The sequence below is a fragment of the Numenius arquata genome, chromosome Z, assembly GCF_964106895.1.
Source record: "Numenius arquata chromosome Z, bNumArq3.hap1.1, whole genome shotgun sequence".
NCBI classification, from domain to species: Eukaryota; Metazoa; Chordata; class Aves; order Charadriiformes; family Scolopacidae; genus Numenius; species Numenius arquata.
Genome location: NC_133616.1, coordinates 36,416,041 through 36,431,300, shown reverse-complemented (window position 1 = coordinate 36,431,300; position 15,260 = coordinate 36,416,041). Strand labels below are relative to the sequence as shown.

At 36.1% G+C, this 15,260-nt stretch overlaps 1 protein-coding gene across 1 annotated transcript in view; it reads right to left on the bottom strand.

The window, feature by feature from the left end:
• The window catches only part of CNTLN (centlein), a 208,818-nt gene that overhangs the window by 106,341 nt on the left and 87,217 nt on the right, over positions 1 to 15,260 (bottom strand). Inside the window, exons 9-10 of the mRNA XM_074166843.1 lie at positions 11,201 to 11,365; positions 3,470 to 3,595 (exon numbers count right to left, since the gene is read on the bottom strand). Coding sequence (XP_074022944.1) covers positions 3,470 to 3,595; positions 11,201 to 11,365 — 291 coding nt within the window. The remainder of the gene's footprint in view (positions 1 to 3,469; positions 3,596 to 11,200; positions 11,366 to 15,260) is intronic.

The window sequence follows — 15,260 nt, the reverse complement described above, 5'->3', positions numbered from 1 at the left end:
TATCCATCCCGTTACAGTTATTCCCTTATCAGTTGCTCTGCTCTCACAGAAATAGAAATTAGACAATTAACTGTCCTAATCACTCTTTTATTGAATTATTAAGCACTTCAGAACTTTGAATTTACACTGTCATTTCCATATCTCAGTTAGTTCCATCTCTGATTGAATTACGTTATATTTTTTAATAACCAAGATATCTTGTATACAGTTTTCTGTATATTGGCAGAAATGGGACAGAACAACCACCTCTAGCAGTGCTGGATCTCCAGGTTATTCTCCAGCTCTTCACTGTCATTCTATAGTACTTTCCATGTGACAACAAAAGACAAAAAAGCCAAAGTCCAACCTGCAAGAGGAAGAACCCAACTGCCTGTGAAAAAACTATTTTATTATTTGCAGGCAGCTCAGACAAGACAGAATATTCTAATCACTACTTCAAAATTTTGTTGAAATTTACCTGTAACCACTACTGTTACAGTAAAAATTGAACTAAAATGAAATTAAAAAAATATACTCATTCCATTCTTTGACTACTCAGGTTGACAAGAAGTGAGGAACCTGACCATTACAAAAATAGTTTTTTCCATGAGTAGATATGTGGAAAAGACAAAATATTAATATATTTTTGGCACCTGAACACTGTACATGGAACAGGACCATATATAAAATCTAACCTAAATACATCAGTCACATAAATAATTACTAAGGTGGCCCTAAAGGCTGATCTAGGTATTCAAGTTCTAATTCTCTTCAAACAAAAAGGATGAGAAAAATCAACTGAAAGATCTATTGGTTTTGAAAACTTTCCAGTTACAGCCAGGAATACCTCCTCCAGGATACAGCAGGGATCACCATTCTGGAAACATAATATGGGAGAAATGAACATATCCCTAGTTTGTACCAAGTATCTAACTCTTGGCAAGCAAACTCCTACCCACTTCTTAAAGACCAACAGTAGACTGATGTACTTATGCTTTGGACCATTCTACCTACCAGTTTGATAACTTGTTATTCAAAGTTATTTGGTATTCAAAGTTTGAACAAGGATTTCTTATTTACTTTGACATTCTCTTCTTTAAGCCCAGGTGCAATCAGGCATGCTCTATTACTTTTTCGTATGTCCTGGAGTGCAGAAATTAAGCCGATTCTGTACCAAAACTATTGACACACTGAATTTACATGATTACGCTACTGATATTAGCAATAAAGACAAGTTAGACCCAGTTAGACAAAGTAAGACCCAACTTTCCTTGGACAGAAGTGAGTCAGCTGAGGAGAACTGGAAAATCCTATGAATGGGACCTTGCCCTTTTGTGTTCCTTTGTAATACTGCCAAGGGCATCAAATACTCGTGTTCCTGAAAACCCCATAAATAAAGCTGTTCATCTTTTTTTTAAATTGTTATCAATTTTTTAGAAGGACTGATGGATAAAGTCACAACTTCATCTTCAGGATATGTATCATCAATATGTTTATTGACAGAGCAAGCATTTTTTCTGAGCAAGTATATTTCAAGTAATCATATAGTCAACACTTTGCTTGAGGAGACAATAATGCAAGTGTCAGTTTCAAAAATCTTGATCACATGCATTATTCTTTGTTGGAAGCAATGCCTGAGAGGAGTTTAATATCAAGAAATCATAGAATAACAACAGAATTATTCTGATGTTAATGTTATGACAGCTGATTTCCCTGTCATGCTGGCAATAGCCTCATTGAATTCTGACTGTAGCACCACAACACTGTTTTAATACCTTGACCTAGGCCTCTACAGCTTCCTTTCAACCAATTAAAGCATTCTGCTAAAGAAGCCAAGTAGGTTTCCTAGAGAAAATGCAAGGAGTTCATATATTCAGTTTCAAGGGGAGATACAAGACTTAGCCCCTAAAGACCTCATGGATGAACAGCTGTGATAAATAGAGATCCCACACTTGCAACATAATAAAGCTGCACAGATCCCTAAATTATGCTTAAAGATGAAACAGAAGAAACTACAAGGGCAGTATGGAGAATGGTAAATATTATGTTATGAGGTCATGTGGAGGGAGTAACAGTCCCCTCTCTTCTGTATCTTCTTAGAAAAACAGAGTGCTTCTCTTCACTCCTCTTTCCTGAAGAAAACACAAAGAATTGTGGAACGTCCTACCATTTAAGACGACAACCACACAGAGATGTGTGAGCTTTGCTGCCAAGGGCGGAGCAGCTGCAGTTCACAATGCCAGAATAATCTGTAGCATCAGTGACAGGCCAACTAAGAGTAATAAACAGGAGGCCTGACAAAAGCCAGTTCTCAGGTAGAGCTGGTAGGATATACCCTAGATTTCTCAACATAGAGAAAAAAACAAAACAAAATTAATCTTCTGACTCCCAGGAAAAAGGAGCCAGATGGCCTGTAAGACTGAATTTGAAGTTTAAACCATCTTTCCTGCCCATATGATCTACGTGTGTTAAAGCACTACATTAAAATCTCTTAAGTATACAGGGCGATGAACTTTTGCATTTGTGCTAAAATAGAATTCCCATACAAGTTTTTTCTAAAATTGACCTATCATGCGTGAGCGTCCTTTTGCATGAGGTAGGAGCTCAGGATTATGTTTGCAGGGGTCCCCAAATTTTTTCACTTACCCGACATTTATCACAGCATGTTCTATATAACCAGTTCTGCTTTAGGCTACATATACTGAAAATATCTTTCAAATTCCGTAACTCTCAAGAAACGTAAGAAAGATAAAGAAAGGAGAGAGGAACACGGGAAGGAGAAGAGCAGAGTACAAAATGTAACTGTTTAAGAAAATATGACTCAGGGGTTGAGCTTTGCATTCTGAGGTGCAATTCAAAATCAATAGGTCATTCAAAAGGTACTATTTTTGAAGTAAAAAAACAAACCACAAAACCCCCCAACAAAAATCTATAAAATGGAAATAAAATGGGAAATTGTAATACATGCTCAATTAAGCTTTTATACCAAGGTTTGGGGAGGTTGGGGGGGAGGGCTGGGTGTTAGGGTTTTTTTTTACAGTATTTGTTAGAACAACAACAACTTCTGAGCCATAACTTCTACGAGTACAAGGGGTAAATCTGTTCCAAGTAATTGACTTCAGCAATTGAAAATACCGGCTTCACTGTACAAAAAAATTTTCTTTGTATTTTCTGCTTCACTTTATTTCTATATGAACACATTAATTTCTTGAAATATATATTCTTGGACACAAATTTTGAGAATGTATTTAACAACCATGTATTACTGATGACAGATCAAATTAGGCTTCCGTAGGACTGCAGGAGTACCACTAGATTCCTAGCAGTAAAGGAAAAAGGCAAACTAATAGAGACTGCTCTCTTATGCTAACACGCTTACAGTACATAACGATATGTGCATTTCGCATTTTTAAAATGTCTGTTTATTTTGGTATATCTTTATCTATGCAAGCTTATAGCTACAGGATTTTTATTTTTTTTTAATGTTCACCTTTAGCTGTAGTGTCTTCTCTAAGTTTTCAATCTTCCTTTCAGCTATTTTAAGCTTCCTTAGCTCCTCTGACTCTCTAAAAGAGCTCTTTGGGGACAGAGACCTTGAACGTTTCACAGGTGGTTCCTGGAGAATAAAACAAGGACATGGTTGAACTAGTTGGAACACCGGATTATGAAAGACATGCAGAATTAAAGAAGAAGTAATTTTGAATACTAATAATGAATTATAAAAAAAAAAAATCTGCATGGAATACCAGAGAAATAACAAGCAGAATTACCACAGCGCTACCACTAAAGGTTTCTCTGTGACTCGTTAATGAGAATATTCATTTACATTTACATTGTTTCTTTCAGAATAATGATGTCCCATTAGGGAAGACTAAAGGGTTATAGACTCAGAAATGCAAGAAACCTCATTACAAAGGAGGGGATAGAGGCTGGTCTAATTGCTCTATAAGGGTCCAAGGTTACACTTGATAGGACAACCAGAAACAAGAGGGAAAGGATTTTTTTCCCTTTGAAATAGTTTAACACACTGTGAAGTTGAAGGAACAATATGCTTGAGGAATATAAATACAACAGACAGTAGATCTTATACCATAATGACCATATGGTCATTAACTATAATGTGACTAACTAGAGACAAGAATATGTGTTTATATTATGTACAGCTTCATATAGCAATCTGGAGAAAGAATATGCAAAAGTAACACTTAAACTGGGCAGCTTTCTTGTTCATTCTATGTCATATGTCCTTATGGCAAAGAAAGAAAGACCTCATCAAATTAGACTTTCTGATTTTCTGAATAACTTTGTATAAGGACAGACAAATATTAACACACACTTAATACCCAAAAGGTAAAATACTATTACATAAATACATAAAGTCAAACAAAAACTTAAGATCAATTGTGATTATTGTTGTTGCATGCTGCCATTTTCACTGTAAAATATCTGATTTACAACAAAAAGAAATCAGGATAAAGTCTTTTTGAGTACTACATATTTCAACATTTTTATTATTCCATTAAATTAATTTAATCTTAAAGACAATCTTAATTAGCAACTGGCATTATTTTCTTTGACCATTACCTTCCAGTATAAAATGTTTACAAGACACTGAATACCACACTTTTACTTGAAATTGTCTGGGTTTCCAAAACTGACAAAAAAAAAAAAAAAATCACATATTTAAGAATTTAAATATTGCCAAGGTGTTCTTGTCATTTGATTTTAGTTTTCTTTTGCTTCTGAAATGTACCTGAATAAGATTAAAAAAAACCCACACAAAAACTAAAACCAAACCAAACACAAGAAACCCACCCCTGCCCCCCAAAACAAAACTAACATCTGGAAAGAATTTCAGTATATTTAAAATCTGAATGCCAAATGGACATATTTTTATGTTCCAGACAGTTCCTTTATATAACAGAATATAAGAAAGTTTTAATGAACATTGAAAATAGTATTTCCAAATGTATGGGTTTGTATTATCAGTGTAACATTGTAATGATTAGAGTAGATCTCTCTGAAATAATATGATTACTGATTCAAATTTTTTTTCCTAATAATTCTGGTAGAGATATCCAAAAGTTTACTTCAGTTAATAGATGCTGATATTAATCAGTAAAGATTTTAACATTGCACAAAACCAATTTGATCCCTTTCAGGTGTCTGCAGCAGAACATCCCAAGACCAACATATGAAAAAAATATATTCATCTTCAAAATCTCAGATTTCTTGAATAAAACCAAGAACTTAAGCAAACCCCCAATCTTCCAAATTTTCTAATTACTGCATACCCATACTATTTTTCCTAAAAATCCAGAATGCATCATTTTTCAAGAAATTAAGTTAAACTTCATGTTTGTATAGAGAACACATGGAGAATACCTGATTTCTCTGAAATCAGGAATAAAAGGTTAAAGCACTGCATTTGTTGCCAAAGAGAAGGACAACAAGGGAAAAAAAGTGGACCAACCAGCACCAGACTGCTAAGAATAACTAAGTAGGGAGACTCTATGGAGGAATGAAGAAAAAAAAAAAAAAAAAAGAACGACAGAAAAATATATGCTGCTTTAATCAAAGGTGAGCAGATAGAATGAGTACACAACAGGTTTTAGATATATATACACACAAATATATATACATGTATTTATACACACACACAGAGTCTTTATATATAGCTACCTGGGATTGTGAATCTTTTTGACAGGGACAAGGTATGGAAAAAATTAAGAGAAAAATTCTAGCTACTCATCAACATGGAAATAATTCCCTGTGAGAAGTGGTGGTATTAGTGATATGCATTGAGAAACATTTTATTGTTTGAATATGTTTTTACCCATTTAGTGATCAGACTAGAGGTCTTTGGAGAGAAGGAGCTGAGTCTGGGCTTTAGAGCTGCACATAGGTAGTTTGAAGGCAATCTCTGCTAAGAAGGCAAACAGTTTAATTTTCCTACCAAGACAGAAGAGACTGTCTAGTAAAATACACTGTCATTTGATTGTCTGGAGCTGCTGCAAAAGTCAATTTTGAAGATGGCATCTGTAATACTGTTCTCACAACTGCAAACTTTGGTGCTGCTTCTGCCAGGTTTAAGCATTTAATTTTTAATTCAGTCCTCAAATTCTACAGTAAATTTAGACATACCTGTATTAAATATATACACAAATTGTAATGTTTTAAATGTTTCCTAAATGTTTAGGAGTAAGAAAAAGTCCTAAGCAAAAATCCAAGTCAGTAAAGGGTAACAACAGAAGATTTTTCATCAAATGGCCCTAAAATATGTTTGCAAAAGACTAAACCAAGTAGCGGAAAACCAGAAATAATCAAGCTTTGTAATATTAATAGATATGAAACTTTGTGACAGAAGATTTAATGTAAAGAAGTAGCTGTTAAGTGGGTGGGACACACATTAACTGTTAACAGAGGTACAGGAACAGAAAGAAAGAAAAGATGCCTCTTTTGAAGCAACCTTCTGTTACCTGTCTGCAGCATGAAAGACACCATGTGAAAAAGCTGGAAATAGTCATGTTCTTGAATTTAACAGGTTTTGAGTTGAAGAGAGTCCCAAAACAAGTCAAAAAACACAAGGGAAACAAGGGAAGCCGGGAGTCTTACTGAAATGTCTTGGAGAACTTTTCTTTACACACAAATCAGATCTACATCTGCCATGATACAGCACTGAAGACAGAGGGCAGAAATCTTAGTGCTTTTTATCAGTTGAAGAAACAGAAACAGGTGGGGTTTTTTGGAGAGGAAAACCGGCAAATTCTGATTCACTATGTTTCCACAGGAACTTTATCAGTACTGCAAGTTAACTCATGCCTTTTAATATCTTGACATCATAGACTTAGAAGAATGCTATAGAATGTATATCAATAAAAGCCAAGTATAACTCCCATGCATCATGCAATGGGAACATTTAGCTATAGAAAAAAAAAAAGGGCTGTGCTACTGCGCTACAGCAGACATACAGATGGCAGTTTAACTAGGTAACAGAAGTCATACATAGCTCACAAACTTACAAAGGTTAAGCTCCAAAAAGAGCTCTAGGAAGATCAAACAACTGAATTAATACAAAACAGCACTCAGTTATACCACTTTCCACAGAGACTAGACTATGAGTTGCATCTAAGTACAGTTAAAAAAATCAAGAAAAATGATACCACGCACGCACATTTAACAAAGCTTTTAACCACCACATCATCTGTCTTGCAGAATAAGTTGTTTGTATTACTCTGTATTCCTGTAGGCAATGGATTTGAATTTCTGCAATTCACAAAAACAACACTAGCCTATAGGTATATTTATATCATTGGATTCTGCATAACCAAACATAAATGGAACCATACAGTCATGTTGCCACACATCCCAATTCACACTAGTGGCAAGTTTCTGTTTTGTCTCAGGCCCTTCTTTTTAACACCTTCCCAGTTATTTCTTCTTTCAAAATCATCACCTTTTTAGAGCAGAAAGTCATCAAGGCAGTGTCATTCTGATCAGAAGTGATCCCATACTTATTCATTCCTCGTACCTTGGGAATGCATATAAGTAGGGATGAAGGGTTAACACAACAAAGTCTTTGTGAAGCCAAAAGGATCACCACTGTAAAACAAGAATTGTATATCCAAGATATTCTTCCTGTCAAATCACGTGCTAATAACTTCTGTCATTAATACCTTTGCATAAAAGACTGAATAACACAGTAACGGGAAGATATTTCTTTGCAAGGGGAGAATCAGTAAAGACAGCAGGACTACTGTTTCTATTTTATATGCATATTTTGTGATTCTGAAGTTGGAATGTTTCTACAATTTTCCTTACCGTCTTTCCTAAATACAAAGGATTTGCCAAAAGCCAGTGTCACTCCAGTCTTCAAAAAAGGCAAGGAGGGCGATGCAGGAAACAACAGACCAGTCAGTCTCACTTTCAACCCTGGTAAAGTGATGGAACAGCTCATCCTGAATGTCATCTCTAAGCATGTAGAGGAAAAGGAATATATTGGGAGGGGTCAACATGGATTCACCAAGGGGAAATCATCCTTGGCAAATCTGATAGCCTTCTATGATGACATCACTGGCTGTGTAAATGAAAGGAGAGCAGTGGACATTGTCTACCTTGACTTCAGCAAGGCTTCTGACACTGTCTCCCACAAAATCCTTACAGGTAAGCTTAGGAAATGTGGGTTAGATGAGTGAACAATGAGGTGGATTGAGAACTGGCTGAATGGCAGAGCTCAGAGGGTTGCAATCAGTGGTGCACAGTTCAGGTGGAGGCCTGTAACTAGTGATGCTCCCCAGGAGTCAGTACTGGGTTCGGTCTTGTTCAACATATTCATCCAATAACCTGGATGAGGGGACTGAGTATACCCTCAGCAAGTTTGCTGATGATACAAAACTGGGAGGAGTGGATGACACACCAGAAGGCTGTGCAGCCATACAGCGAGACCTGGACAGGCTAGAGCGTTGGGTGGAGAGGAACCTAATGAAGTTCAACAAGAGCAAGTGTAGGGTCCTGCAGCTAGGAAAGAATAACCCCATGCCACCAGTACAGGTTAGAGGTTGACCTGTTGGAAATCAGCTCTGCAGGGACCTGGGAGTCCTAGTGGACAAGCTGACCAAGAGTCATCAATGTACCCTTGTGGCCAAGAAGGCCAATGCTATCCTGGGTCATTAAAAAGAGCATGGCCAACAGGTCAAGGGAGATCATTATACCCCTCTAGTCTGCCCAGATGAACCCCATCTGGAGTATTGTGTCCAGTTCTGGGCTCCCCAGTTCAAGAAAGACAAGAAACTACTGGAGAGAGCCCAGCAGAGGGCTACAAAGATGATCAAGGGAATAGAGCATCTCTCTTATGAGGAAAGGCTGAGAGACTTGCGTCTGTTTAGCCTGAAGAAGACTGAGAGGGGATCTCATCAATGCTTATAAATATCTAAAGGGCTAGCATCAAGACGATGAGGCCAAACTTTCGGTGGTGTCCAGTGACAGGACAAAAGGCAATAGGCATACAGGAAATTCCAAGTGAACATAAGGAAAAACTTATTTACTTTGAGGGTGCCAGAGCACTGGGACAGGCTGCCCAGACAGCTTGTAGAGTCTCCTTCTCTGGAGACATTCAAAACCTGCCTGGATGCATTCTTGTCCAACCTGCTCTAGTTGAACCTGCTTTGGCAGAGGGGTTGGACTAGTTGATCTCCAAAGGTCCCATCCAACCCCTACCATTCTGCGTGATTCTGTGATTTGTAGCCTGTCAATTTAGTTCCCAGAAGTTTCTATTTTAAAAAGTGTAGTGCGTGAACACGTGAAAAAGTGCACATATCAAACAACCCTGAGTATGGAAAAATCATGACTAGGATCTACATATCAAAAGAGGAAAATACTCTCTCCAACAGGATTTAAAAATTTGTATTTAGTTTTACTAAAGGAAGTGTAGTTGCCTTATTCCTAATGCAGTGATCAGTTCATGACAAACACAATACTCTCATTCACATTACTCTGAGTAAATAAGATTGGTAAATATTGTGGTGGGTTAACGTTGGCAAAGGATCAAAGACCCACCCAACTGCTCACTCCCTCTCTTTCTTCACCAAAACAGGGATAGGAACAAAGAGCTCATGGGCTGAGATAAAGAAATGGAAACTGCGTATCATTCACCATCATGGGCAGGCTCAAGTTAGGGCAAAATATTTAAATTATTGCCACTTAAGATACATTTGGGTAGTAAGAAATACAGAAAATATTAAACTAAAACCTTCTCCCCTACTCTGCTTCCCAGGCTCGACTTCATCACTCTTGACTCCTCTAACTCCTGCTGAGCAGTGTAAGGAGATAGGGGGTTTTACAGTCAGTCCATAACAGCTCCTCTCAGTCCCTCTTTCCTTCCCACACTTTTTCCCCTGCTCCAGCGTGGGACCTCTAAGCAGGATGGATTCCTTCAGGATAAAACTGCTCTAGAGTCACAGTTCCTGTCAGAAGAACACTGTTAGAAGAACCTGTTCCAGCATGGACTCTTTTCCACATACTGCAGGTTCCATGAAGGAATATTCATGTGCTTTGGTGTAGTGTGGCTCCTCCACAAGCTGTACTGTGGACATCTGCTCCATGGTGGTCCTCTCCATGCGCTGCAGGGAAATACCTACTCTGGCACTTGAAGCACCTTCTTCCTCTCCGTTTTCTCTGACCTTGGTGTTTGCAGGACTGTTTCTCACCTTCTGTTCTTCACTCTACACTGCCTGTGCAACATTTTGTCCTTCCGTATTTCATTTTCACAAAGGCACCACCACATGTTCTTAAACAAATGTTCTAAAATATGTCTTTTCTCCAAAATAGCATACAGCGCACAATAACGAGAAAGAACAAGCCATACAGTTTTCAATGGAAATGTTAAGAGATACCAAATGTGGAAAAAAAAGGAGATTTCCAAGGAAGGAAAACCAAGGATAGGCCACCTTTGTAGACTATTTATACCGCACAGAAGCATGTTCCTATCTTCTTCCTTGCTACGAAAATCTTCCATGTTTCCCATATTCTATACTACCACAAGAAAAAAAATAATTTTAGATGAGGAAGAGGCTGAATACACTGAAAAACATCATGACTTTGGCTAATTACAAAAATCAATTTAAGCCATAGAATTATTTATGGATCTACTTCATTAGCTATAGTTCATAGCTGTTAACGGTTAGCCGGTGCCCAAATTTAACAGCAAGTCATCATGAAAGAGGCAGTCCAGCACTACACGGAGTAATGAAAAGTTGAAATCATAAACTTCAAAAGGAAATTGTTGTCATTTGTCATAGAAAAATTACTACATCATACCTTAAATATCAAGAATTTGAAAAAAAAATCTTTTTCATTTATAAAATCATAGTAACAACCATTTATATTCTTCTCATTTTCCTTCCAGGGAAAGATGGTCATCCCGATAAACACCACAAAAGACGTGATAAATATTCATTTTAACAAACCTACGAAGAATTTATTCTTCAATATTTCATTTAATTAAGAATCCCTTATTCAGTATTTAATAAGGTAAAACCTTCTACTCCCAACAGCTATTTTAACAAGTCTTTGGCAGATAAAAACAAGAACCATTCAAACAAGCTTCCAGAATTATAAGCAGCATCAACAGATATTAAAATTATTATCTGGACCCTTGAGCAAAATGTTTGGCTTTACCAGCCTGACTTAGACACAAATACACAAGACAGTAAAGCTACCCTACCTCGTGCTTTCTTCCAGTCATTATACTGTTGCTTTCCAGAGTAGCGTACATATTATGCTCTATGTTAAGACTTGCTTTTTTCAATTTTTCCTGTAAAAGCTCGATTTCAGATTTTTGCATCGTAATAAGACACTCCAGCTCACTTAAAGAAGGCTGTTGAAATACCTAGAAAATGATAGTACAGGTAAATTACATTAGTAACAAAAAATCAGAAACATAACAGACCATTTAGATAAAAATGTCTAAAGAAACACATTACCAATATCATAGGAATGTGTGATAGGTGTAAATAATTCTGCTTCTGTAAATGACTCATGAATGCATAATCAAAACCAGACCCCAAAGTGTTCACTAAACATTTTCACAACACCACCACCATATTTTCCAAATCCAAATTTATAGTCTTAACAATGGTTGTTTTATACAGATGTTTCTTCTGCAGCAAGTATGGCATATTTTCTCTCCCATGCTGTCAAAATTTCTTGACAAAATATTTTACAGACATCCTCCACAGTGTTTAAAGGCTGGGGACAGACATTCACCTTGCAACAGCTGTGCCAGACAAAGATAACATAATTCCCAGATGTTCAATGCATCCAGAGGTTAGAGTGCTAGAGGTTAGCATCCCACACTATTCCTGAAAGAAGGGATGGCACAAAGCTCCTCCCCTCCCTAATCCATTGCATAAATAAAAGGGCAGGTTAGTTTAAAAAGTCCATGCAAGTGGTGTGAGCTGACCCAGCTGACTTTGTATTGCACTGATTAGGGAAAACTCATGAAACCCGTATTGCCAGCAGTGCTCTGACAGCAATGACAAGCAGCTAGGAAACAGTAAAGTCTTCAATCAACAAAGTCTGATCCAGGAGACAACTTTTTCAAGACTGACTAGAAGTTTTATTTTACACGTACTTTTCTGACAATGTTACTTCCTTGCAACTGTTTGAGCATATCCTTAAGACAAATACTCATTTCAATAGAGAGGAAAGAATTTGGTACAATTATCACTTGTTCCTACTCTCTCAATTACTGGGATGCCCCAAGTAAAACAAATCAGTATACCGACAAAAATCAGAAAAGATAGTGTAAAAAAGGTTAAGCAAACCAAAAACATCTCCAAATTAATGCCAATCAAGAAATGAGATGGTCCCAAGTTGATTAAAATCAATCAAGCAAACACTCTAGTAAACTTAGTATTTGACAGGAACAGATTAATGGGCATAGCCATTTTATCTTTTTCTATGCAGAATATGAAGCTTTTCAGAAAGTGTATTATAAGCTCACACCTTCTACAAATAAATCCCAAATTAGAAATACCAAGTGCAACTCCTTATACAGCAGACAAGTACAGGAAAGTTGTCAAAGTTGCCCATGCTTTTGCTGACTCTTCCTTAAATAATTTGTTACTCATTTTGCATACTTTAGGCCATATGTAGTTGCAAACAGATGTCATTTCCATCTATGATCAGCAAAAGGCCAATTTATAACTAAAAGAAAACTCTACACAGAGGAAAACAAAAAAAGAAAATAGAAAAAAGAGTAGTAGACAAGCCCATGAATTGAAAAGAACATTTAAAAGAGAGCTGGGCTTTTTGTTCATTAGACCAAAATCTTAGCACTACATAAAAAGGAAAAAAAAAATCCAACAAAATTTAGAAGACAGAAACAGTGCCAGTAGATAAGGGAGCTGCAGTTAAAATTTTTTTTAAATTTATACTTAAATTTAAAAAAAAAATTACTTTTTTTTACTTGACCTTTATTCTTTTTTATTAAGAAAGTGAACCCCACCTACCAACTTCTCCCATTCCATTGATTTCTCAGCTGTATGCAAAAAAAGACTGCTACGTGTAACATAAATTGTACAATTACATTAGTAACTAAAAAAAAGAATCAACAGCTTCAATCTGTTACAATCATTTTAATTCATATTATCGCTACTTTAAAAAAGTCTACAAGTGTTAAATGTTGCTGACTTTTAAACCATGAGAATTACATAAAATTTAGCTAACAATTAGCTTCTTACTGTATCACTACTTTTTAATTTCTTCTTTCAAAAATGAAGTGCAGAGTGTTTTGAAATGTAAATACATTTAAGAGTCACAGATCATATCAAATCCTTGCTCTTTTATGTCAATGAAGTTCTGCTAATGACTTTAATAGGACCAATATATGAACAGTGTTCTTCATTTGTTTGGGTTTTTTTTTCCCTATTCTTTTCTCCCAAAAGAGATCTCTAGAAATTACTGCCATGCAGTGATACTTACTTCAAATTAAAATTCTGCAAAAGCATATTTTCCAATAAAACTCTTACAACAGTCTTTGTGCATACGCATACACATGTATTTCTTGGAAAACTAAACCAAACAAAACAAGTCTTAGTTCTTAACTTATATCTGCAAAATGCCTATATTTTTACCCTCAAAATATTCAGCAGATCACTGTTACCATTACAGACCTTGTTATATAATTTGGGTCTACAGTATCCTCAAAACCTGCTCAGTTTTTTAAGTAAGAGTGTGGAGTTTATCACTTTCACGAATTCTAAGAACCCAGATTTAACCTGAAGAGATCCCTTTAAAAATTGAAGTTTTGCCTATCAATGGGCTCCAGTTTAAGAAGTGGTGAGTATATTGTTCTGATATTTTAACATATTCTTCACTATTTGGTAAATATTATTCTACATTTCCTAGCCTAGAAGACTTTGTTTACTCAACTATCAAGCTAGTTTTTAAACATCAATTTTTAAGACAAGAAAAGAGATCTTCCAAACACAGAGAGCTGGATGAAATCTCTTTCTGGTCTTTTTTTTCAGATTCATGTCTATTTAACTTTATATTACTACACTTTTATGTTCCAGGTATCCTTGGTTAAGAGCAAAAAAATCACCAAAACCGAACTATTTAGTGAAAAGATTTGGCTGTTATGAGAACTCAATTCCTTCTGTAAAAAAATATGACTCTCTGAAAAACCTAGAGTTCCAAGATTTATGCATGAAGAAGGAAGTGCAATTTTATCAGATCCTCAGAAAGAAATGTAAACTTTTCTTGGCTTTTCACTTTCTAGCTTTACATCTGAACTATTATTTCTAATCTAAGAACCGAGGGAAATATTACAATTAATAGGGCCAAAATGGCAAATAATTTGGACTGTAATGGAGCTCTGATTTAAAAATCCTACATCAGAAAAAAAAAGCACAATATTGTATTTCAAGACTTCAGAAAACATTCAATATTCAAGCTCTGTATGAAGAATGTAGGCAAGTTTCATACTAATGATCAGAAATCTGCAATCCAGAAAAATAAAAGGTGTTACATGCTAAGAGGCAGCACCAGGTTCTTCCACAGCTTCTGTCTCAGAATTGTCATCACAGATTTTTGATTTTATGAACTGAAATAGTAACCCACCTCAACAAAAACTTCCATAAAGGTTCACTACCTAAAGTGTATTCTGAATCCTATGTCTAAAGCCAACATTCCCATGAGATGATCGTTTCAATGTACACATAACATTGACATTCCTCATGGTCTATCTACCTACACATTAAGTGCAGCAAACGAAGGCTTTCTCTCAGGTTTAAGCATCTTGGATTAGATTCCACCTGCATTACTAAGTCTAGCTTAACAGGATAATGTTTTCCTTCTTCCACTTAGCAAAAGCAGCTTATATCATATGCTACTTTATCACAACAGATACATTATTTTTTCATACTAAAACTCAATTTAACATGCAAAACATATTCCAAATAAACGTCAGAGGCTTATTTATGTTTTAAACAACAAATACAATGTAGAAAATATTTATTTCTACCAAGCAGATCACTCTCTCCTCTTATGCTTACATGTCTTTTCAAAGTAAGACACAGCTGATGTTTTCTGGATGCATTAATCAAGATGAAGCATAAGTACCATCTTTGCCACAAAGCTGTACCACTAGGGGAACCATCCACACTGTACTTCGAGAAGGAAATTCAATGCCACTTTTTCAATGTCACTGTTGTCAGAGATCACAAACAGTACCAAACAATATGGAGAAAATACAGCTGTGCTCCACCATACTTCTATTC